Source organism: Notolepis coatsorum (genome assembly GCF_963971535.1).
Source record: "Notolepis coatsorum genome assembly, chromosome: 2".
NCBI classification, from domain to species: Eukaryota; Metazoa; Chordata; class Actinopteri; order Aulopiformes; family Paralepididae; genus Notolepis; species Notolepis coatsorum.
Genome location: NC_140166.1, coordinates 23,731,952 through 23,755,253, shown reverse-complemented (window position 1 = coordinate 23,755,253; position 23,302 = coordinate 23,731,952). Strand labels below are relative to the sequence as shown.

The following is a 23,302-nucleotide window of genomic DNA, read 5'->3' as shown; positions in this document are numbered from 1 at the left end:
GGACTTTAGCCAATACCTTTTTTCCTGTGGTCGAGATTAGTACTTTATTTAAGTTTTCTGACGAGACTGTGTTGAGAGTGTAGACAGTGTAGTGTTCCTACTGTCTGACTGTGAACAGAAACCATCTTTTACTAAATGGAAATGCCCATTTGAAAGAAGTGGGGGAGCACAGATTATGTTCCACATGGTCTCAGGTGACACAGTTGCTTGGTTTACACATAAAGGTACACAAAACATAACCTTGCATGGCAGCTGCCAGCTGGCTTCACAAGATCACGCTTGTACTAGAACCACAGTGGTTCTGCGAATTGGAGTCCTTTGAGGAACTACTGACGGGGCAAAAATACTCCGCCAAGCTTTTTTCTTCTAAGTGTAAGTGCTATTTCAAAGATTGATTTATTGATTGAAAATGTTATTAACAGATTGCAGAATGGGTACAATACAGTACGGCTCAATACACACAATTGTTAAGGGTATGCAGACCAGAGAAAGACTTTTGTCTTGTTTACATCAGGGTCCACCATTTTCAATTCATCATGACATTTATGACATACACGGCATACAGATAGATATACAGTACTGTTACATCCAGACATTTATGACATACAAGATATACAAATATACAGTACTGTTTAAGAGACAGAGGTAGGTGCTCTTTTAGAGCGGTTTTGAAGGTGGGTAGGGATTCACATTATTTTACGGCTGTGGGTAGGGCGTTCCACATTGTTGTGGCATAATTGCGAAACGTGTTTAGACCCTTGTTTGTGCCGAATCTGGGTTTAACATGATTTGTGGAACTCCCTCTGGTGTTGTGGGCGTGGTATTCACTGACCTTTGGGAAGTATTTCGACATGTACATGGGTACCTTAGTCGTGTAGTGTATCTTGTAGACCAGGCCCATTGCAAGTTGCTGTACTCTGTAGTCTACTCACATCTAAGCCATCCTAGGATGTCAAAATGGGCAGGGGTGAGGTGGGTTTTAGGAGTAAGGTCAAGCAGTAGTCTGACCAGTTTGTTTTGTGATGTGATGTCAATCACACCATTCTGATTGACAAACTAAAAGCAATTGGTTTTGATAGTTTATCAGTGAGCTGGATACAATCCTACCTGGAGGGGAGAGAACAGATGGTGGAGGTAAACGGTACCCTATCCCCCCCCCTCACAGTGAACTGTGGTGTTCCACAAGGAAGCATACTAGGACCACTACTGTTCCTAATTTATGCAAATGACATGTCGTCAGCTTGTGACTGCAACTTGTTCCTGTTTGCGGACGACTCAGCCCTGCTGGTCTCTGACAAGAACAAGTTACAGGTTGAAAAAACCCTCAGCTCGGAACTAGGCAAAATCTGCATATGGCTCGCCGACAACAAATTATCATTACACATGGGCAAAACAGAGTCCATTCTCTTCGGTTCAAATAACAAACTCAGCAAGACCGACGGCTTCTCAGTTACAGTGGGTGACAATATTGTCACAAGGAAAGATGAAATTACCTACCTGGGTTCCATCCTAGAGGCTAATCTTTCCTGTGACAAAATGGCATCCAATGTAATAAAAAAAGTCAATCAACGAACTCGATTCTTGTACCGGATCTCCTCCCTGGTAAACAAGAATACCCTGAAGACTCTGGCAGGAGCACTCATTCAAGGGTACTACGACTATGCTTGCACCTCATGGTACCAAAGCACCTCAAAGGCACTAAAAACCAAATTACAAACATCTCAAAACAAACTAGTCAGACTACTGCTTGACCTGACTCCTAGAACCCACCTCACCCCTGCACACTTTGCCAACCTAGGATGGCTTAGAGTAGACGACAGAGTACAGCAACTTGCAATGGGCCTGGTCTACAAGATACACTACACGACCAAGGTACCCATGTACATGTCAAAATACTTCCCAAAGGTCAGTGAATACCACGATCACAACACCAGAGGGAGCTCCACAAATCATGTAAAACCCAGATTCGGCTCAAACAAGGGACTAAACACGTTTCGCAATTATGCCACAACAATGTGGAACACCTTCCCAAAGCTGTAAAGGAATGTGAATCACTACCCACCTTCAAAAACACTCTCAAAGAACACCTACGGGAGACTGCAATTCAAAACTGGCCCCTACAAATGTCCTAACCCAGTTGTACAATAAAGACCAAGCATGGCTTTGTCAGTATTCCAATGTACCCAACCCCCCCCCCCCCACCTCCAATGTACAGCCCCACCCAACCCCACCTACCCAACCTCCTCCAATGTACAGTTTCTATGTCAAATGTAGGTCAGTATTCCAATGTACAGTGTGTGTCCCCCCCCCTCCAATGTACAGCCCCACCCCACCTACCCAACCTCTCCCAATGCACAGTTTCTATGTCAAATGTATATACACTCTTTTTCTGGATTTTTTTAGTATCACAAACAGTACTGTATTTGAAAATCTGGTATGTCATAAATGTATAGATGTAGCAGTACTGTCTATCTGTATGTCGTGTGTGTCATATGATGAATTGAAAATGGAGGACCCTGATGGAAACAAGACGAAAGTCTTTCTCAGGTCTGCATCCTCTTAACAATTGTATGTATTGAGCTGTACTGTACTGTACCCATTCTGCAATCTGTTAATAAACTTTTCAATCAATCAATCAATGAGCTATTGTGCAGTACTCAAGTCTCACCAGCGAGCGGCAGCAACTCTAGCCTGTCGAAAAAGAAGAAGAGTGCAGTTCCCTGACCTGTGCGCAAAAACGCAAAACCTGAGGCCGCAGCTTTTTGATAGGACCTGAATCAGAGCATCTGTTTACTGAACCTGCTGCAATTTCCCCCCAGGTAAGCATACTGTATTATTACAACAGAAGCTGTTGAATTAACATGACATTTGTAATTTCATGTCAATCTTTTCGTTTTAGCGACCAATGCTTTGTTGTATTGTACTGTTCACAGGTGTTGATGAATGGCTCACCGGCTAACGTTAGCTGATGTTAGCTAGTAGTAGTACTAGGTAACCTGATGCTACTACAGCTATAGAGGCGAATCATTCAGCCTAGCATCATGTCATCTAGATAGCTAGTTATACTGACGTTAGTCAGTAAATCCAAAAATAGCATTTAGGGTTGAAGGGTCACGATGTCAGTCAGTCAGTCAGTGTCTGTTTTAAGAACATGAACGGTTATCTGCATGGCTAACTCAGCCTGACGTCACAGAACGTCAGAGTCCAGGTGGCGTGAATACTTTACCCAAGGCAGTTGTCCTTCCGCGTTCGGTTTGCGCGCCCTGATTGGCCTCTCAGCGCCCAATCGTGTTAGCCCTACTATCGCCTAACTACTCGCTCAATATACTACTATCACTCAAGCGCCGTGCATCAGCTTTCAGTTAACGTCGTATTGTTTTCGCCTCTCTATTAACGTCGACATCACATCAATATAAATAATGTATTGTTTTCATCTTTCACATCAATATAAATAACGTATTGTTTTCATCTCTCTTAACATAATGCGCTATTCATATCAATCGACATCACATCAACCCAGCCTCCTCCAATGTACAGTTTCTACATCAAATGTATATACCGTACACTCTTTTTCTGGACTCTTTTTGTATCACAAACAGTACTGTATTTGCAAATCTGGTATGTCATAAATGTATAGATGTAGCAGTAGTGTACTGTATGTATCTGTATTAAATGGGGGACCCTGATGTAAACAAGACGAAAGTCTTTCTCTGGTCTGCATCCCCTTAGCTATTGAGTTAGTATATTGTGAGACTCTTCGGCGGTAGCGAGTTAGGCGATAGTTAGTTGAGTGATAGTTAGTTTTAGTATATGATGCACGGCGGTAGCGAGTTGAGTGATAGTTAGTTTTAGTATATGATGCACGGCGGAGGCGAAAACAATATGAGGAAGTTGAGTGATAGTTAGTTTTAGTATATGATGCACGGCGGAGGCGAAAACAATATGAGGAAGTTGAGTGATAGTTAGTTTTAGTATATGATGCACGGCGGAGGTGAAAACAATACGAGGAAATGGGGCTGTGGAACTGAAGTGATAGTAGTATATTGAGCGAGTAGTAGGGCTAACGCGATTGGGCACTGAGAGGCCAATCAGGGCGTGCAAACTGAACGCGGAAGGACAACTGCTTTGGGTAAAGTATTCACGCGTCCAGGTGGCGTCTATTCGAATCCTAACGCATTTATCCTTCCGCATTCGCGTTTTGCGCTCTGATTGGCCACTGATGTTTCTGGTCGCACCAATCATGTGACGGCAAGTTCTTTCGCCGGTTAAGCTTAGGCACTCTTTCGAAGTTGGTTAAGGTTAGTTTGTCTTAGAGCAGGGCGATAGAACACCAGCCCTGATTCCAAACTCTAACCTTAACTAACTTCGAAAGAGTCGCCTAAGCTTAACCAGTGATAAACTAGGCGTTAGGTAGTTTGCTGCTGGTCGAGGCGGAAATGGGCAAAGACAGAGGCGTCACGCGATTGGGCGCACATGTCACATGACCAGAAACGTCAGTGGCCAATCAGAGAGCGTCTCCGCAAACTGCATCTACGGAAAAAAATAACGCCTACCAGTGACGGGCTGCGTGTAGTCTTTTACCAACGCAGTTCCGTGTTCGGGTTCCGCGATTTGATTGGCCACTGATGTTTTTCTCTGCGCCAATCACGTTATGCCAGGATCACGTAAGTGCCTCCTCGCAGGTTCTCATTCAACTACTGTCCAAGTTGCTGTATAACAGCAGCGTGATTATGTTAGCGTAGTAATATCTATACTTTTCAAGAAAACAAATGCTGTATCTTGTCGGTGGAGAACAAAAAGACACGTAGCCTTTGCTTTAAAATCCTGTCGAAAGTCTGGGAGAAGCTGTTTTCCTTAAAGCAGTGTTTTCTCTCTCTAATGGTGTTGTGTGTAATGCTGTTGCCCGTTTCGAGCTTCCTCTAAGTGTTTCTGGCTTCCGGTGGCTATTCTGAAATCAGGCAATACGATTATGTGAGCATGTGCTATCAAGGAAAGATATGAAAGTTATTACTTCAACCCTAAATCCGTGGATCTTTAAAGACGAAACACAAGTCAGTTAACTCCGCTGGCACGATTCATATCCAAAAGATATCCATTATGCACGATCAATTCCGTGATGGTGAAGATGATGACAACATATTATAGGCCTGTTTTACCCTCTATCTTGCTTTTCTCTCTTGTGAACTTGTCATTTCAATATTTTCTAATAGAACAGCAGCTACAGCGGGATGAGTCCCGTGCCACGGGCAACTAAAGGAAGCATTAGGCCGTATACCTCTCATTGGTAAAATAACAATTTGGTGATGTTGAACAACCAATGAACATAAATCGTGAGCCGTGACGTAAGGGTCCCTGTTGCGTGTAGTCTTTTACCAGCAAGATAGAGGGTAAAACAGGCCTATTATGTTGTCATCATCTTTCTTCACTGTTAAAACTTTTCATCGTATTTTACTGCCGCGGTTTGCACCTATAGCATATTTTAATACACTTTATTGTATATTAATTATATATATATTTGTTATTGCCTGACACCACAGTTCGCCCTTTGCTTTTTATTAGTGTATTCGTGTAGTTATTAGCAGGCATGCGTTGTTCAATGGACGGGGTAGCACGGTGTGGGACCTCACTCGCTATTTGCATATCAATAGCTCCGGTCGTCAGGTGTGTTAAATACGTTCTCAGACACATTCACACCTAACCTTGTTGTGAAGACGTGTTACATTCCATTCGTAGAGGCAATTAGGCACTGTCTTTAGTCTGTGCCCAAGCGAGGGGACATTAAATGCGCATTCACGGGAGCGCGCGCACGCGCCGGGAGCGCGCGTGCACGTGGTGCGTGTCACCCCAGATGATTTCAATAACGCACCACTGGTTATTAGTGTATTTTTGCTTTGTCGCGAATAGCGATGACCACCAACCAGCAGAGGCTTGCCCTCATACTAGGGCTGGGCGATATGACGATATTATATAAATATCGGGTACAGTTCATTAACGATACACTTTTTCAACGTATCGTGGATATCGTGATGTTTTGCCCAAGAGGATTGTGTCGCGTCAATCTGTCCACACGTTACTCGTTCATATCTCAGCCTGTGCTGAGATATGCCCATTACGCGGTCTGTTAATAAAGTTTTCAATCAGACAGATGTATGGAAAGGCTTTTATTATAACATTCGTTGTAGTAAAATCATTATGCCTCATTTAGTCATCCTGTGAAGCACTGGTCTCCTACTCGACGGCCGCGGGGAGCTAACGTTAGTAGCTTTGTTGATGTTCAGCACACGGGACATTCAGGAAGTCAAACGCTTGCCGATTGGTGCTAAGCACAGCAGGGCGGGTGCAAGCGGTGTGACGTCATTGGCAGACTCGACTGTCAATCAAAATGATTATGTTTCCGTCAGAATGAATGAATGAAAACTGTATTAAAAGGTTGCAGAATGGGTACAATACAGTACAGGAGGATGAAGACCAGAAAAAGACTTTCGGCTTTTTTACATAAGGGTCCTCCATTTTCAATTCATCAAAACATTTAGAGACATGCATATATACAGTAGTTTCATAAAAATGCTAAAATGCTATTTATTGATTGATTGATTTAAAACTTTAACATATTGCAGAATGGGTACAGTACAGCTCAATACATACAATTGTTAAGGGGATGCAGACCAGAGAAAGACTTTAGTCTTGTTTACATCAGGGTCCCCCATTTTCAATTCATCATATTTCATATCTAAATCATATAATATCTCATATGCAATATATAATCTAATAATCTAAATCTAATATAAAAATGCTAAATGCATGGGTATTTTATTTTGTCTTTAATGTTAGCTTGCAAACTCAAATACTGTCTTGGTAAGCCTCATAATGAATTGTTTGGGGTAAAAAAGAAAAACATCGTGATGTGTATCGCCGAAAGGTCAGAAAATATCGTGATATCATATTTAGGCCATATCGCCCAGCCCTACCTCATACTGCTCTTGGATTCATTTAACGATGTCCCTGCTGCTGTCACCGTGCCATCTGACGGTCGCAGAGCAAGGAGCATGTGGGTACATTAGTTAACATTTATTATATTATTATATTAACATGCTGGTTGGGACCATAACTATAGATGATGCTGGACTATCTCGCATCCAGCCAGCAACTAGTGGATTTTTTATTTTATAATTTATCCACATCTGTCTGTACCTGCATATATAACCCCTGTTACATGTAGATACTAATATCTAGGGATGCCCCGATCGATCGGCCACCGATCGTTATCGGCCGATAATCAGTATAAATATGCGATCGGTGATCTGTGATAATGCTTTATTTTCGCCGATCGTCAAAACCGATCGATGACACGGAAAACATGATCCAATTCTCAGCGGAGTTCTCACTCGCTCTTCTCTCACAGCCACACAGAGCTCTGCTGCTGTGCGTCTTGCCCCTCCTCCTCCTCCTCCTCCTCCTCCTCCTCCTCCTCCTCCTCCTCCTCCCAGACCCGTGTCATGTCAACAAACCCTTCTTACGGCAAGAGTCGAGTGCATGAGCACCGCAGAGCTCCTCTTTCAACATAACCAGCATTAAACAAAATGGCCCAGTCATTTATTCACTTTTGTTTAATACAGGAGGCGTTGTCTAATGTTATCTAGCTACTGATAGCTCCTGATATCAACGTGACAGTTTGGCATTCGTTTTCGCAAGTGCTGGGTAGCGTTGGCTAACTAGCTATCGCTCGTGAGCTAACAGCTACCAAGCTAACATTACTGTTTAAACAAAACTACACAGTCAACTATTCACTTTAGTTTAATACATGATGCATTGTCTAACTGGCTAGCTACTGATAGCTCCTGATATCAACAAATGCGCATTTCAGTTTAAGAATGATAGGGATGCGCCAGCATGAGACCTCCGTTAGCATAGGTAGCTAACGTTAGCTCACGTTAGATCACTGTTAGATCACAACGAAATGATCCAGTAAACTAAATAGTTCACTTTATTTTAATACATGATGCATTGTCTAACGTCAACGTCGTGGAGCTGTTTGCAGATAGTGAGCATTTTGACTTGTTGCGTGGTGGCGTTGTCTCGCAGATAATACAACTACAAGTACAAGTCTAATTATATAATATATATATTTTATAAAAAAAATAAAAAAATAAATTATATAAAATAATCGTTTATTTATTTTTTTTAATCAAAAATGATCAGTATCGGATCGGTATCGGCCGATATGGCTCAAGACGATCGGTGATCGGTATCGGTGGCAAAAAACGTGATTGGGGCATCCCTACTAATATCTATATCTGTACATATCCCAGCCTTACCTACTCTTACAAGTCAGATGCTGGTGGAATAATGTAACTTTGGCCGAATCTACCAGCCACTCTCTAGTAGAACTATTATTTGGAGAATATTTGTTTTCTGTCCTAAAGGAACATGCCAACATTGTGGGAAATGTGGTTACTGTCTTCTCCAGAGTCACACAAGAAGATGGATACCAGTTTCCTCTTTAACTATTCGGCTGCATGCTAGCCTAGTTTAGCACAAATGAACGGAAGCCTATATGGACCAGCTAGCCTAGCTGTTGGCCAAAAACCTCTCTCCTGCAGTTTTAAGCTAGGCTAGCTTGTCCGTATCTGCTTCCATTCATTTGTGCTGTGCTACTAAAGGCTAGCTTGCAGCCAGATAGCTTTCTACTTAACACATAATGATGGCATGTTTAAAGGACAGGTTCAACACTGTCTGGCATGATGTTGACTAGTACTGAACCCAGGCTCTATTTAAACATTATCTAGCATGATGTTGACTAGTACTGAACCCAGGCTCTATTTAAACATTATCTAGCATGATGTTGACTAGTACTGAACCCAGGCTCTATTTAAACATTATCTAGCATGATGTTGACTAGTACTGAACCCAGGCTCTATTTAAACATTATCTAGCATGATGTTGACTAGTACTGAACCCAGGCTCTATTTAAACATTATCTGGCATGATGTTGACTAGTACTGAACCCAGGCTCTATTTAAACATTATCTAGCATGATGTTGACTAGTACTGAACCCAGGCTCTATTTAAACATTATCTAGCATGATGTTGACTAGTACTGAACCCAGGCTCTATTTAAACATTATCTAACATGATGTTGACTAGTACTGAACCCAGGCTCTATGTAGACTCCTTTACCTATAAGCCTACTGCGAGGGGCAAGTGGACTGGCTTTAGTTAGACGCGTGCTTGAATAATTCAATGTCCAGAGAGCTCTTATCATTTTCGATATGCCAATCCTTTTATTGACTTATCAACCAAAAATATATATACAAAAACTCTTTTTACTAATAACACTGACCGCCGACCTATACGGCACATACACGAACACGACAAGACACGGTCAAAAACTGTATGGCTATTCCCCTTGCGCACCTGGGGCTCATCACCCTCTCATCAGTATATATGGGTAACCACCCCCTGTGGTGGTTGCCATGGTGACTAATAATGCCACACCTCTGCACCGTGAGTTGAAATAAAACTAAATAAACAGAAGGGCATTTTGGCTCCAACATACCGGCCCCTAATTGAGAATGGCAGGAGGCCAGGAACAATTCAAAATAATATTTACATAATGGAGCCAATAAATGTATACAAAAGAACTCAAAAAACAATTCTCTGAATTAGAAGCTTTAAATTGCAGCTACTTTAAGCAAGCAAAGTTTAGTTACTGGTCTATTAAATTGCAGCTTCTTGAAGCAAGCAAAGTTGAGTTACTGGTCTACACTCGTGCAGAACGCACCAGTCCTTTCCTGTCGGGATAGGTCTCCAGGACTCTTCCAAGTAACCAGGAACCACATGGGGCTGTAGCGTCTGCGATCAATACAATGTCTCCAGGGACAAGACTTTGTCTCTCCTTACTCCACCTCTGCCGCTCCTATAGCAAAGGTAAGTATTCTCTCAGCCAGTGTTTCCTGTTCCATTTTGTCTGCATCCTCATGACTCCGTTTCTTTTATGACTCATCTCCAATAGAGTCTTTCGTAGTTTCAGGATCCAAGCAACTGACCTCTTCAACCTTTTCTAGTTAGAAAGTAGGTGATCAGTTGGTGTGTGGCACTTGGTGCATTGACAATTACTGCATTGATGTTGAGATCCTTTTTGACCTCAGGGTCATCAGCAGAAATTGTTGTACTCCAAGATACCATCTGGCCACTCTTCCTCTGGTTTCCAAAGAAACTCAGGGCCCTCAATCCACCTTCTGTTGGTCAGCAAATCATCCACCTTAACTCCCCTTGAAGTTTTGTCAGCAGGGTTCTGAGTGGTATGAATGTACCTCCACTGCGTGACATCAGATGTTCTTTGGATGGCAGAAATCCTGTCTCGGTGGAACTTCTCATCTCTCCCAAACCTCCTTTTCAGTCCAAGGATGCGTTGCCTAGCAACAAACTGACTGTTTGGCAGAGACACTTCTTTCCTTTTAAAGGGAAGCTCCAAGGTGTAATGTCCGTCTTGCAGTTTGCATGAATCAGTCATGATTTCCATGAACTTCATATCATCCCTCGACATTTCCTCTTTGTCTTCTGATGACCTTTCATTAAAATCATGGTTGTACTGATTGTTCAGCAACTCCTCCAGATTTGTTATAGAGATCCTATTAACAATAGCAGCGGGGTTGACATTCTCACTCCGCTGCTCACTGTAGCCTGATAGGGGACCATTAATGACCCACCCCAATAGGGTCTTAATGGCATATGGCCCATTGCCATGACTATTCACAACTTCCCAAGGTTCAAGCAATTTGGAGGCATTGGTACCTATCAATAACTCCACATCAGCTTGAATCCGAGGAAGGGCAACCCCATCTAAGTATGGCCACTTAGCCAAATCATAGCCTCTGTCTGGAGCCATGTGTTGACAGCTACGTACAAGCTCTTTAGGCTGACCCCTGGTGTACTTCTCCAAGAAGTACAAACAATCACCTCTGTTTGTCGTGTTTTTCTCCACACAATGAACAAAGGCTCTGACAAAGGTTCTGTACTGCAGAGGATCCCCATCAAAATATGGAATCTCTCTTGGTGGCAGTAAGTGAGTGGTTTGCTGCTCCACTAGCATTGCAGTTATCTCATTTTGCCTTTTTAATAGGTTACATACAACTGAGGTTTCATTGCCTTGGGGTGAAATTACAGTTGGGGTCGTTAGCTGCACAGGAGCTTCCATGTGGATTGTATTGTCCTGTGCTCCATCCCAAGACACATGTTGTCTTTGTAAAGATGGCGGTTGTGTTTGAATGGGAGTTGGCTGTAACAACATAGATTGTTGTCTTTGCCAAAATGGGGGCTGTTGAATGGGTGTTGGCTGCATCAAGTGCATAGGTTGTTGCATTTGCCAGGGTGGTGGTTGTTGAATGAGTGCTTGTTGCTGTTGCATAGCTTGTGGTATTTGCCAGGGTGGTGGTTGTTGAATGGGTGCTTGTTGCTGTTGCATAGCTTGTGGTTTCCATAGTGATGGTTGTTGCACATATGATTGCTGTGCAGATGGTTGCTGCAGTTCTGGTGGTTGCATAGATGGTTGCTGTGGTAGTGATGTATATTCTTTTGCCCGAGGATTGAGAGTGACTGAGGGTTCCTTTAACCTTGTTCCTTTCCTGTAGTAGGAGTCCATTCCATCGGACTGTGTGAGTGAACGAGCTTGGTGACTGGGGGATTGTAATACTGCTATTCTTGCGTTGGTAGCTGCCAATTGTGCATCAAGCTCCATCGTTTCCTTTTTCTTTTTCAGGATCTGTTCCTGCTCTTCCAGAGCGTGTTTATCCTTTTTCAGGATCTGTTCCTTGGCTTCCTGAGCGTGTTTCAGGATATGTTCCTGCTCTTCCAGAGCGTGTTTATCCTTTTTTAGCATTTGTTCCTGCTCCTCCAGAGCGTGTTTATCCTTTAACGCTGCAGCGTGAATCACAAGTGAAGCTCTATCTGCCTCGGCCTGTAAGCGAGCTGCTGAGGTAGAAGATCTGCTGGACCTGCTGGACTTGCTGGTACCAGACCTTGTGTGACCTTTGTGAGCAGATTTTTTACTTCCCACATTAGAAATGCTGTCATTTGGATTAATTAGATTTTGCACGTCCTCCTCATCCTCATTAACACTTTCCACAGGTTTGGTCATTTTTGTCCATGCATTCATGTGATCAATAAAGTCATTGACATTGATCATTTTGGCTTTGAACCAAATGTCATGTTTTCCCCTTTCCTCAGGAGGTACTATTGGCAACAGAGCCTCCTGGTTTGCTTCTGCTTCCTTGCATATGTGGAGATATTGCATAAATGCGCATTGCACCTCCTGTTTGCATCCACTTTGCATTAACCCCAAAATCGTTTTTTGCAAGTTAGAAGCCTTGTTAAATTTAGATTTATGTAATTTATGTAATGTGTCAATTTTATCCGATAGGGCTTTTGGTGTTAATTTACTCTTGCGTTTTGTGACCTGCTGATCGGTATCAACATTGTGTGTGATTTGACCTGTGTCCACCTCGGACTGTGTTTTAGCCACTGTGGGTGTGGGCTGTGACTTTTCAACCAATGAAGGTTCTTTACAATGAGTTTCAGCCGTGGCGGGCTGTTCAACCATAACGCTGGTCTCTGTTGGATTCTGAACACCTTTATCAGAATTCATTTCAGCAATATAAGACCAACAGATTCAATATGAAACGGTACCTTTGGTTAAATCACAATAAACAAAACCCACAGTTAATCATCACATGACGTTCTAACCAAACCTTGACAGACACACACACGAACGGGTTGCACAACCATATACCACCAATGCATTGGAATTTTCCCTTTTTATATTTTTCTCAATTGACCCTGTGTGTGCACACATTTGTTTTTTATATGGCCATATAAGATATACCGGTAGCGCGCTACATACCTGTTCGTTGCGCAGCGCTGTCGGGGCCGTTTGACTTTATTCTTTGAACTTCGAAAAGTCTTCAAACAGCGCTCCTTGTCCGAGCGCTATTCAACATCAAACAGCGCTCTTTGTCCGAGCGCTATTCAATAAACTGCTTGCGCGCAGGACAGCTCCCTGGTCCGTTCCCTCGCCCAAATGGTGCTGGGGCAGGTGATGCCGTCCGCTCCTTGACGGTGGTACCGTGGACAGCTCCCTGGTCCGTTCCCTCGCCCAAATGGTGCTGGGGCAGGTGATGCCGTCCGCTCCTTGACGGTGGTGAGCAGCTCCTCCTGGTCCGTCCGCTCCCCGACGGAGCTGGGCAGCTCCTCCCGGTCCGTCCGCTCCCCGACGGTGCTGGGCAGCTTGGTCCAGATTGTCCACGTTCCGCGCAATTCCAAGCGAAACGGTGAACCAAAACAGCTGATCACACGTCCCGCTGATCAGCTGTTGAATCTTGAGCGCAGAGCGCGCTGTCTCGCTGATCAGCTGTTTGAATGAATCTTGAGCGCCGAGCGCGATTATCCTCGTCTTCCAATAAGTAACAAAGGCAATTGTCCATTTCAAACGAAGAGCCTTAGTTTTTGACTAATGTAGACTCCTTTACCTATAAGCCTACTGCGAGGGGCAAGTGGACTGGCTTTAGTTAGACGCGTGCTTGAAGAATTCAATGTCCAGAGAGCTCTTATCATTTTCGATATGCCAATCCTTTTATTGACTTATCAACCAAAAATATATATACAAAAACTCTTTTTACTAATAACACTGACCGCCGACCTATACGGCACATACACGAACACGACAAGACACGGTCAAAAACTGTATGGCTATTCCCCTTGCGCACCTGGGGCTCATCACCCTCTCATCAGTATAATGGGTAACCACCCCCTGTGGTGGTTGCCATGGTGACTAATAATGCCACACCTCTGCACCGTGAGTTGAAATAAAACTAAATAAACAGAAGGGCATTTTGGCTCCAACACTCTATTTAAACATTATCTAGCATGATGTTGATTAGTACTGAACCCAGGCTCTATTTAAACATTATCTAGCATGATGTTGATTAGTACTGAACCCAGGCTCTATTTAAACATTCTCTAGCATGATGTTGACTAGTACTGAACCCAGGCTCTATTTAAACATGATCTAGCATAATGTTGACTAGTACTGAACCCAGGCTCTTATTTAAACATTATCTAGCATGATGTTGATTAGTACTGAATCCAGGCTCCATTTAAACATTATCTAGCATGATGTTGATTAGTACTGAACCCAGGCTCTATTTAAACATTATCTAGCATGATGTTGATTAGTACTGAACCCAGGCTCCATTTAAACATTATCTAGCATGATGTTGACTAGTACTGAACCCAGGCTCTATTTAAACATTATCTAGCATGATGTTGACTAGTACTGAACCCAGGCTCTATTTAAACATTATCTAGCATGATGTTGACTAGTACTGAACCCAGGCTCTATTTAAACATTATCTAGCATGATGTTGACTAGTACTGAACCCAGGCTCTATTTAAACATTATCTAGCATGATGTTGATTAGTACTGAACCCAGGCTCTATTTAAACATTATCTAGCATGATGTTGACTAGTACTGAATCCAGGCTCTATTTAAACATTATCTAGCATGATGTTGACTAGTACTGAACCCAGGCTCTATTTAAACATTATCTAGCATGATGTTGAGTAGTACTGAACCCAGGCTCTATTTAAACATTATCTAGCATGATGTTGACTAGTACTGAACCCAGGCTCTTATTTAAACATTATCTAGCATGATGTTGACTAGTACTGAACCCAGGCTCTATTTAAACATTATCTAGCATGATGTTGACTAGTACTGAACCCAGGCTCTATTTAAACATTCTCTAGCATGATGTTGACTAGTACTGAACCCAGGCTCCATTTAAACATTATCTAGCATGATGTTGACTAGTACTGAACCCAGGCTCTATTTAAACATTATCTAACATGATGTTGACTAGTACTGAACCCAGGCTCTATTTAAACATTATCTAGCATGATTTTGAGTAGTACTGAACCCAGGCTCTATTTAAACATTATCTAGCATGATGTTGATTAGTACTGAACCCAGGCTCTATGTAAACATTCTCTAGCATGATGTTGACTAGTACTGAACCCAGGCTCTATTTAAACATTATCTAGCATGATGTTGACTAGTACTGAACCCAGGCTCTATTTAAACATTATCTAGCATGATGTTGACTAGTACTGAACCCAGGCTCTATTTAAACATTCTCTAGCATGATGTTGACTAGTACTGAACCCAGGCTCTATTTAAACATTATCTAACATGATGTTGACTAGTACTGAACCCAGGCTCTATTTAAACATTATCTAGCATGATGTTGACTAGTAGTAGTACTACTCACCCTCATCATGGTATACATTTATTTGCTATTTATTTGAGTATGACTAGGTGATCTCATCGGCGTGTTTGTTCCAACATATAAGGCTGGGGATTGGTGTTTTCTTCTGTTCAACCAGTCTGAAATGTAACGTTTGGCTCATACGGCACATGACTCATAACATCTTGGTGTCTGTATGGAATCCCAGGTATAGTATAGGTATTGCCGCCAGTATCAACAATTTCAAATGATACCCAGCCGCAGTAATCACGGTTACTTGGTAAGCAGCTAGTGGCCGAACAGGGAGATGAGGCCTCCTCCAGCTGAGTCACAGCCTTGTAAACAGCCTGGTTGAAGGCCTGGTCTCAGACCAGCGAGCTCACATGTACGTCAAGCTTCCTTATGTCACAGAACCAGGGAAAAGGCTTCCTAACTGAAACTGATGCAGGGTCAGGGAATTGGAAATGTAGGAAATATTGTTTTCCAAGACCAGAACGGTTATGGGAAGTGATGCATATGTAAAAGATAATATTTATAGACTATAAAATATTTATAATCCATTGTCTTAATATCAAGCTTGGCCTTTGAGTAGATCTAGTTAATAAAAAATAATAATAATAATATATATATATATATATATATATATATATATATATATATATATATATATAAATAAATAGGCCTACATTTCCTCAATGTGAGTTCAAATGGTAACGACCAGATGATATGACCTTACTGGGACACTCTGTCTTAAAAGAGAGGAGGGAAAAAGTGACATTTGAGTTGATTGACTGACTAAAACAAATGTGATCATGGAAACTGGTATAGCCTATGTAATGTAATAGTCATGGACTGTCTATATCTAGTCCTGGACTGTCCATATCCAGCAGCCAGGCTGAATGGTATAGCCATGTAATGGAATAGTCCTGGACGCGTCTATTCTTATCCTAACCCATGTTTGCTTCCGCGTTCGCGTTTTGCGCTCTGATTGGCCACTGACGTACACTGGACGTGGACACTTTGAAATGGGTATCACAGTAGTAAGTCCTACTGTAGAACATGACATATTAGCATGACATCTGATTTATTAATGCCAATACTAAAGATTAGGGACAAACGCAATTGGCACAAGTGTAAATCATGGATTAGTCCAGTGTTTCTCAAAGTGGGGGGCGCGCCCCCCAGGGGGGGCGCAGAGGCATGACAGGGGGGGCCTTGGGATTTATAAATTTTTTTTTTTTTTTTTATTACAGAAAATTATCACTAAAGTGCTATCTGTTTCAGCTGCACTGTTCTCCATGAAAATACCATTTCTCAAAATCTGAAAATCATTATTTAATAAAACACAGAAAAGGATCACCAAGTTACTCTGGATAAAAAAAACCTTTACAGAACATTGAGACAAAGCTTCCTGACACATCTCCATCCAAACTCTTGGAAGAACTCTTTGAAATCTCATCTGATACCACCTAGAGAGCTAGTTTCAGAGTGTGGTGCTGAGTACCAAGTATCTCATCTCATGGCCCACCAAGTATCTCATGATGCAGCAGTGTGTTGATACCATTCAGCACCACATAGGCACATACAGTATCTGTGTGAAGCTGGCTTTTCATCCATGACAGCTCTGAAAACAAAATATAGGGCCAATTTGAAAGGTCACGATATTGGTGTTATTTCAATAAATTTAAACATGGCCCATTTCATGACTATTTTGTTGGGGCGAGGGGGGGGGGGGGGGGGGGGCCCAGAATATTTTGGTCCGCCAAAGGGGGGCCTGACAGAAAAAGTTTGAGAAGCACTGGATTAGTCACTCAGTTTTAACATCCGATTTAGCTCACTTCGTTCGTCTGCTGCCTGTGGATCCTACGGTCACAAGTTCAAATCACTCTTGGTTCAAGTTTTTTTTTTCTTTTTTCGTTTAATTAATTTATCCACTCTGGTTGGATGGTGTGTATGTATATGTATGTATTGTGCTGTATAATGACAATACATTTTAATCGAATCATTTTGAAATCGCTACGCTGCCTATGGACACGACAGTGGCAGCCAGCTTCGGAGGTGATTGCATTGCACCATGGTGATCCACTCAACACAGGTAGCGATTTCAAAATGAGATTTGATTAAAATGTGTTGTCATTATACAGCACAATACATACATATACACATACACACCATCCAACCAGAGTGGATAAATTAATTGAACGTAAAAAAAAAAAAAAACGTGCGTACGTCAGTGGCCAATCGGAGCGCAAAACCCAAACGCGGAAGCAAACATGGGTTAGGATAAGAATAGACACGTGATTCTTTTTCGTAGCCGCAGTTTGCGAAGACGCTCTCTGATTGGCTAGCCCGCGTACAGCGAAGGCCCTCTCTGATTGGTTTAGCTCCGAAGGGCTCTGGGATAGAAATGTCCACCTTGTACATATATTCTCTGCTTCGAAGTGGTTATGCTTTGGCCCTCTTTCGAAGTGGGTTATGCTTAGAGTTTGGAATCAGGGCTGGTGGTCCATCGCCCTGCTCTAAAGAGAAACTCTAAGCATAACCCACTTCGAATGAGGGCCAAAGCATAACCACTTCGAAGCAGAGAATATGTACAAGGCGGAAGAGCCCTTCGGAGCTAAACCAATCAGAGAGGGTCTTCGCAAACTGCGGCTACGAAAAAAAATCACGCGTCCTGGACTGTATATATCCAGCCAGGCTGAATAATGGAATAGTCCTGGACTGTCTATATCCAGCTAGGCTGAATAATGGAATAGTCCTGGACTGTCTATATCCAGCCAGGCTGAATGGTATAGCGGTAGACTGTATTTGAACTTCGGTCATATGGTGGTACTTGGAGAGCCAGCTACGTTCTCAGGTGGTACTTGGTGTAAAAAGATCGAGAACTACTGGTATAGCCTATGTAATGGAATAGTCCTGGACTGTCCATAATCCAGCCAGGCTAATGGGCACTGCTCATTCATTTAAATTACCATTATTTTAAATGACCACCTGGGGGCAGTATTGCACTTCAGACGAGGCATGATTGATCAGTGTATTTTTTTGCAGCACAAAGATAAGGTATGATAATGGTGGGTTTTTCCCCCCAGCAGAATGATAATAGTGTTTTTTCCCAGCAGAATAATACGGTGTGATAATAGTGTTTTCCCCAGGAGAATAAGGTGTGGTAATAGTGTTTTTCCAGCATAATGTTAATAGTGTTTTCCCCCAGCAGAACAATAAGGTGTGATAACCGTGTTTTTCCAGCATAATGTTAATAGTGTTTTTCCCCCAGCAGAACAATAAGGTGTGATAATAGTATTTTTCCAGCATAATGATAATAGTGTTTTTTTCCCCAGCAGAATAATAAGGTGTGATAAGTGTTTTTTCCAGCATAATGAGAATTGTTTTTTTCCCCAGCAGAATGCCAAAATCAAAGGACGTGTTGACATCCACATCAGGAAGTGACTCTGACAGTGAGGTGGAGACCAAGGTATGCTGAATCCAGAGCTGCTACGAACCATTATTTAAGTAATCTATTTGTCCAGTGATTATTTGTAGATTAATCTGTGCATAACTTGAATCCAAAAACCAGACAATTGAACATCTACATTTAAAACTGCTTGCATCTCTTTCCCCTACGAATGCTCACTGAAATATATAAAGCACTTAAAGGGTCCTTTTTAGATATTTTATTAAAAAACTTTTTTTTTTTTTTTTTTTTTTTTTTTAAAGATACCAGAGCACACAATTCACTTCAATTGGGTTATTTATAAGGTGCAAAAACCTAAACCTAAATTAATGGACTATATACAATCAAAACACACTTGTTCATACTTCACTGTTCATACTTTTTGCACATAATTACCCAATTGCATTTTTTTTTATTTACTTATAATTATACTATATTCTATTGTGCTTATATTTAATTTAGTTTATATCATTTTATTTTATTCCACCTTTTAAATTTTTTTGTTGTACAGCCCTGGCCTGTTTTTAGTTCATAATTATTTTCTATTGTGCTTCTATCTTAATTTAGTTCAAATTCCATTAAATCTTATTCCACCTTTTTATTTTATTATCTGTCTGTTATTGTCTGTCCGTTAATGTCGCACCGAAAACGACCAAAGCTAATTCCTTGTTAAAACTACTTGGCAATAAAGACCTTTGTGATTGGCGAGCTCCCGTAGCTCACCGCGTATCTCGGCGCTATTTCGGCGTCGGGGACAACCGTGCTCGTCACGGATCTGGGGTACACGAGTTCGACTCCCGGACTCGCCGTATTTTCTCAGAGTGTCTTCCCCTACTCTACATCCTATTCAACCTGTTTCTGTCGGTCATGCTTGACCAGAAAAGCGATAAACGCTAAAAAATGAAGTTTAAAAAAAAGAAAAAAAACTTTGTGATTGTGATGTGTTTCAGGCGAAGAGGAAGAAGCCCAGCGCGCCAGAGAAGCCCGTGAAGAAGCAGAAGAGCGGCGAGAGCTCCAAGCCCGGCGGCTCGACCCGTGCAGCCAGCAGCACCGACGACAACAAGTTCCAGGTGAGCCTCCTTCTGCCGGCCACAAAACATAAACATATATATATATAATATTATATTATTATAATAATAATAATTTACCAAAATAACGTTTCCGAACTTTTTTTTGAGGAGTTTATATATTATATATATAAGTGCAGTACTTGATGATGGCGCGGTCAAGGCTAGTCGCCGTCTGGTCAGCTCCGCGACGATTGTGCATACTTTTTGTTATTGTGTTTTATTTTTAGTACTTTTTTTATAGAAACCACGCTGGCATGGACGAAATATGATCGCAACATTAATTCATACATTCTGTGATATATAGCGTGATGTCATTGTTGGTCCGGTACCGGACCGCTCGGGCATAAGAGGTTAAGTGAATGTTAAAACTAACCTTAACTTTATCTTTATATAATCATAGTTAGATGGTGGTGATCAACTCCTGGTTGCAGCGTTTGTTGTGGACTTTTAATTTACGTTTTCTGATGAGACCGTGTTGTTTTTTGTCTGTACAAAGAGCATTTGATGTCAACATAGGAACAGCACTAGATATACATGCAATTCACATATGTGAGCAATACAGCTGAAGAGAACACCGTATCTACATCACAAAGACTGCAACCAGCAGCTCTATAGCACGCTCTGTTGGTTGGCTGGTCCACAAAGTGTCCCCACCCTCCCTGGAAGTTGCATGGAGGTCAAGTGTTTGTATGAGGGTGCGTCTGCATGCACACATGGAGCGGTGAAACTATGTAACAAATAGCTGGACATTGATTTTATTTGGTGATTGTGGTGTCAGATTGTTAAAATGTTTGCGGTTTGTGGTTTCAGATTGGTAAAATGAGATACGTCAATGTCCGGGATTTCAAAGGCAAAGTTTTGATTGACATCAGAGAATATTGGCTGAACCAAGATGGAGAGATGACACCTGGAAAGAAAGGTAAAGAAGGGATCAAATCAGTAGGATGACTATCCACACTATACCAGAGATTAAAGCTGTAAGATGACCATCTACACTATACCAGATATATCAAAGCTGTAGGGTGACTATCTACAGTGTACACTATACCAGAGAGATTAAATCTGTAAGATGACTATCTACACTATACCAGAGAGATCAAAGCTGTAGGATTGACTATCTACACTATACCAGAGATATCAAAGCTGTAGGGTGACTATCTACAGTGTACACTATACCAGATAGATTAAAGCTGTAAGATGACTATCTACACTATACCAGAGAGATCAAAGCTGTAGGATTGACTATCTACACTATACCAGAGAGATCAAAGCTGTAGGCTTGACTATCTACACTATACCAGAGAGATCAAAGCTGTAGGATTGACTATCTACACTATACCAGAGAGAGATCAAAGCTGTAGGATGACTTATCTATACTATATCTACTTGTCTACACTTCAGGTGAAAATCGCCATTTTTAATCCAAATGTTTGCGTGAACACCAAAATGAGGTTCATATTCTCGCATTGTTCTGAACCAGGATCAAAACCTCATTTGGGTGTACAAGCTCACATACACATTTGATGGCCTCATAAAGTCAGAGCTCCATTCATTGTCTATGGAGCAGCCCTAGATTTTACATCCCAGTGACATCACAGATTAGAGGGTTCTCTCTCTATGATTTCTAGCTTTAGGAGAGAGTGGTGCGTGTTCCCAAATACTGACTGACAGGAAGAACATTATGCGAATTCTTAAAATGCGTTGCTTTCCCGTTTTTAAGTAGTGTCACCAAAACCTTTTTATTTCTTTATTGCTTCTAGGAATCAGCTTGAACCCTGAGCAGTGGAGCCAACTGAAGGAACAGATCCCTGACATTGATGACGCCATAAAGAGACTATAAGACCCGTCGAGTCTAATGACTAGAAGACACAGTTGAGTTTAGAGACTAGAAGACCTGTAGAGACTAGAAGACCTGTTTACTTTACCGACTACAAGACCTGTTGAGTCTAGTGACTAGAATACCTGTTGAGTTCAGCGGCTAGAAGACCTGTTGAATTCAGTCATCCACACAGATTTGTATTGTTGGCAGAAGAAAAAGGTTTTTGTAAGAAAACGAGACAAAAAAAAAAGTATTTTCTAAGCAACTCTTTGTGTTTCTGTTCTCCTGCATGTTACTAGTGGTGCCGTGTCGGCTAGCTGTGAAGTGTTGTTTTCAAAACTATTGTTCTAGTAAGTGTGTGTGTGGGGGCGGGGGCGGCGTGCGTTGCCATTGGTGGGTACGGCCGAGCTATGAAGAGCGAGTTGGTCTTTGTATCAAAACACTTAATAAAAGTGACTCAACTCTAGCCTGAATCGAGTCGATTCGCTCCGAAATAATCAGCTGTTTTAGTTTTCGTTGGTGTTTAAAGATTCTGGTTTAAAGATTCTGTGTGAGTGTCACCTTTTTTAGGTGTAGGGCTCAGCTTTCTGTCTGCACTAGGTAACGCCATGTAGGGGTCAGGGGTTGTAGGTCACGTGTAGTTCATAAGCCTCAGTATCCTTGTTTTGCATCACTGTTGTGATATCCAGCCCCGTTATCACTTCTGCTTATTGTTTCCTGAGGGATGAACACCACATTAATGATTCCAGTGAGTTTGAACTGCTGAACATATTGTGTACAGTACATCACATTATGTTTGTACGTGATATGGTGTACAGTACATCACATTCTGTTTGTATGTGGTGTACAGTACATCACATTCTGTTTGTACATGATATGGTGCACAGTACATCACATTCTGTTTATGTGATATTGTGTACAGTACATCACATTCTGTTTGTACGTGATATTGTGTACAGTACATCACATTCTGTTTGTACGTGATATTGTGTATACAGTACATGACATTCTGTTTGTACGTGATGTGTACAGTACATCACATTCTGTTTATGTGATATTGTGTACAGTACATCACATTCTGTTTGTACGTGATATTGTGTATACAGTACATGACATTCTGTTTGTACGTGATGTATACAGTACATCACATTCTGTTTGTACGTGATGTATACAGTACATGACATTCTGTTTGTACGTGATGTATACAGTACATCACATTCTGTTTGTACGTGATGTGTACAGTACATGACATTCTGTTTGTACGTGATGTGTACAGTACATGACATTCTGTTTGTACGTGATGTGTACAGTACATCACATTCTGTTTGTACATACTATGGTGTATACAGTACATCACATTCTGTTTTTGTTTTTCATTGTTGCAAGTGATTAGATAACTGTAAAATATGGCAGACTTGTCCAAATAAAAGCCTTTGATGAAACCCAACCTTGAAGTGTAATGATTGTTTCTTTTGACAGCGTTAAGAACAGACGCTAACCAGAGCCGGCAGGCTGCCCAGCAGAGGGAACAGGCTGGTCATCTTGCATCAATTGTGTTTGACGTCCAAAATCGAATCAGCGCCTCGCTTTTATTTTTTTTTGATGAGTCATCTGCTCGGTTGCCAATCGGTGTCACGGTGTTGTTAAAGTAGGACACGGTGC

At 41.7% G+C, this 23,302-nt stretch overlaps 1 protein-coding gene across 2 annotated transcripts; it reads left to right on the top strand.

The window, feature by feature from the left end:
* The first annotated feature begins 2,698 nt into the window (after positions 1-2,698).
* Positions 2,699-23,081, top strand: sub1b (SUB1 regulator of transcription b). Of its 2 annotated transcripts, none has more exons than XM_084307383.1 (5): positions 2,699-2,819; positions 18,703-18,772; positions 19,702-19,821; positions 20,632-20,740; positions 21,582-23,081. In XM_084307383.1, exons 2-5 carry the CDS (start codon positions 18,704-18,706, stop codon positions 21,659-21,661), a joined length of 378 nt encoding a protein of 125 aa, XP_084163509.1. In that variant the 5' UTR covers positions 2,699-2,819; position 18,703; the 3' UTR covers positions 21,662-23,081. The 2 variants fall into 2 exon arrangements, with proteins under 2 accessions (XP_084163509.1, XP_084163510.1); XM_084307384.1 differs by having other exon boundaries at positions 2,735-2,819; positions 18,700-18,772.
* Positions 23,082-23,302: the final 221 nt, after the last annotated feature.

Coding starts and splice junctions, on each gene's coding strand:
- sub1b (XM_084307383.1), top strand. CDS start 18,704: ATGCCAAAATCAAAGGACGTGTTGACATCCACATCAGGAAGTGACTCT. Junction 18,773..19,701: donor ACAGTGAGGTGGAGACCAAG/GTATGCTGAATC, acceptor GATGTGTTTCAG/GCGAAGAGGAAGAAGCCCAG. Junction 20,741..21,581: donor GATGACACCTGGAAAGAAAG/GTAAAGAAGGGA, acceptor TATTGCTTCTAG/GAATCAGCTTGAACCCTGAG.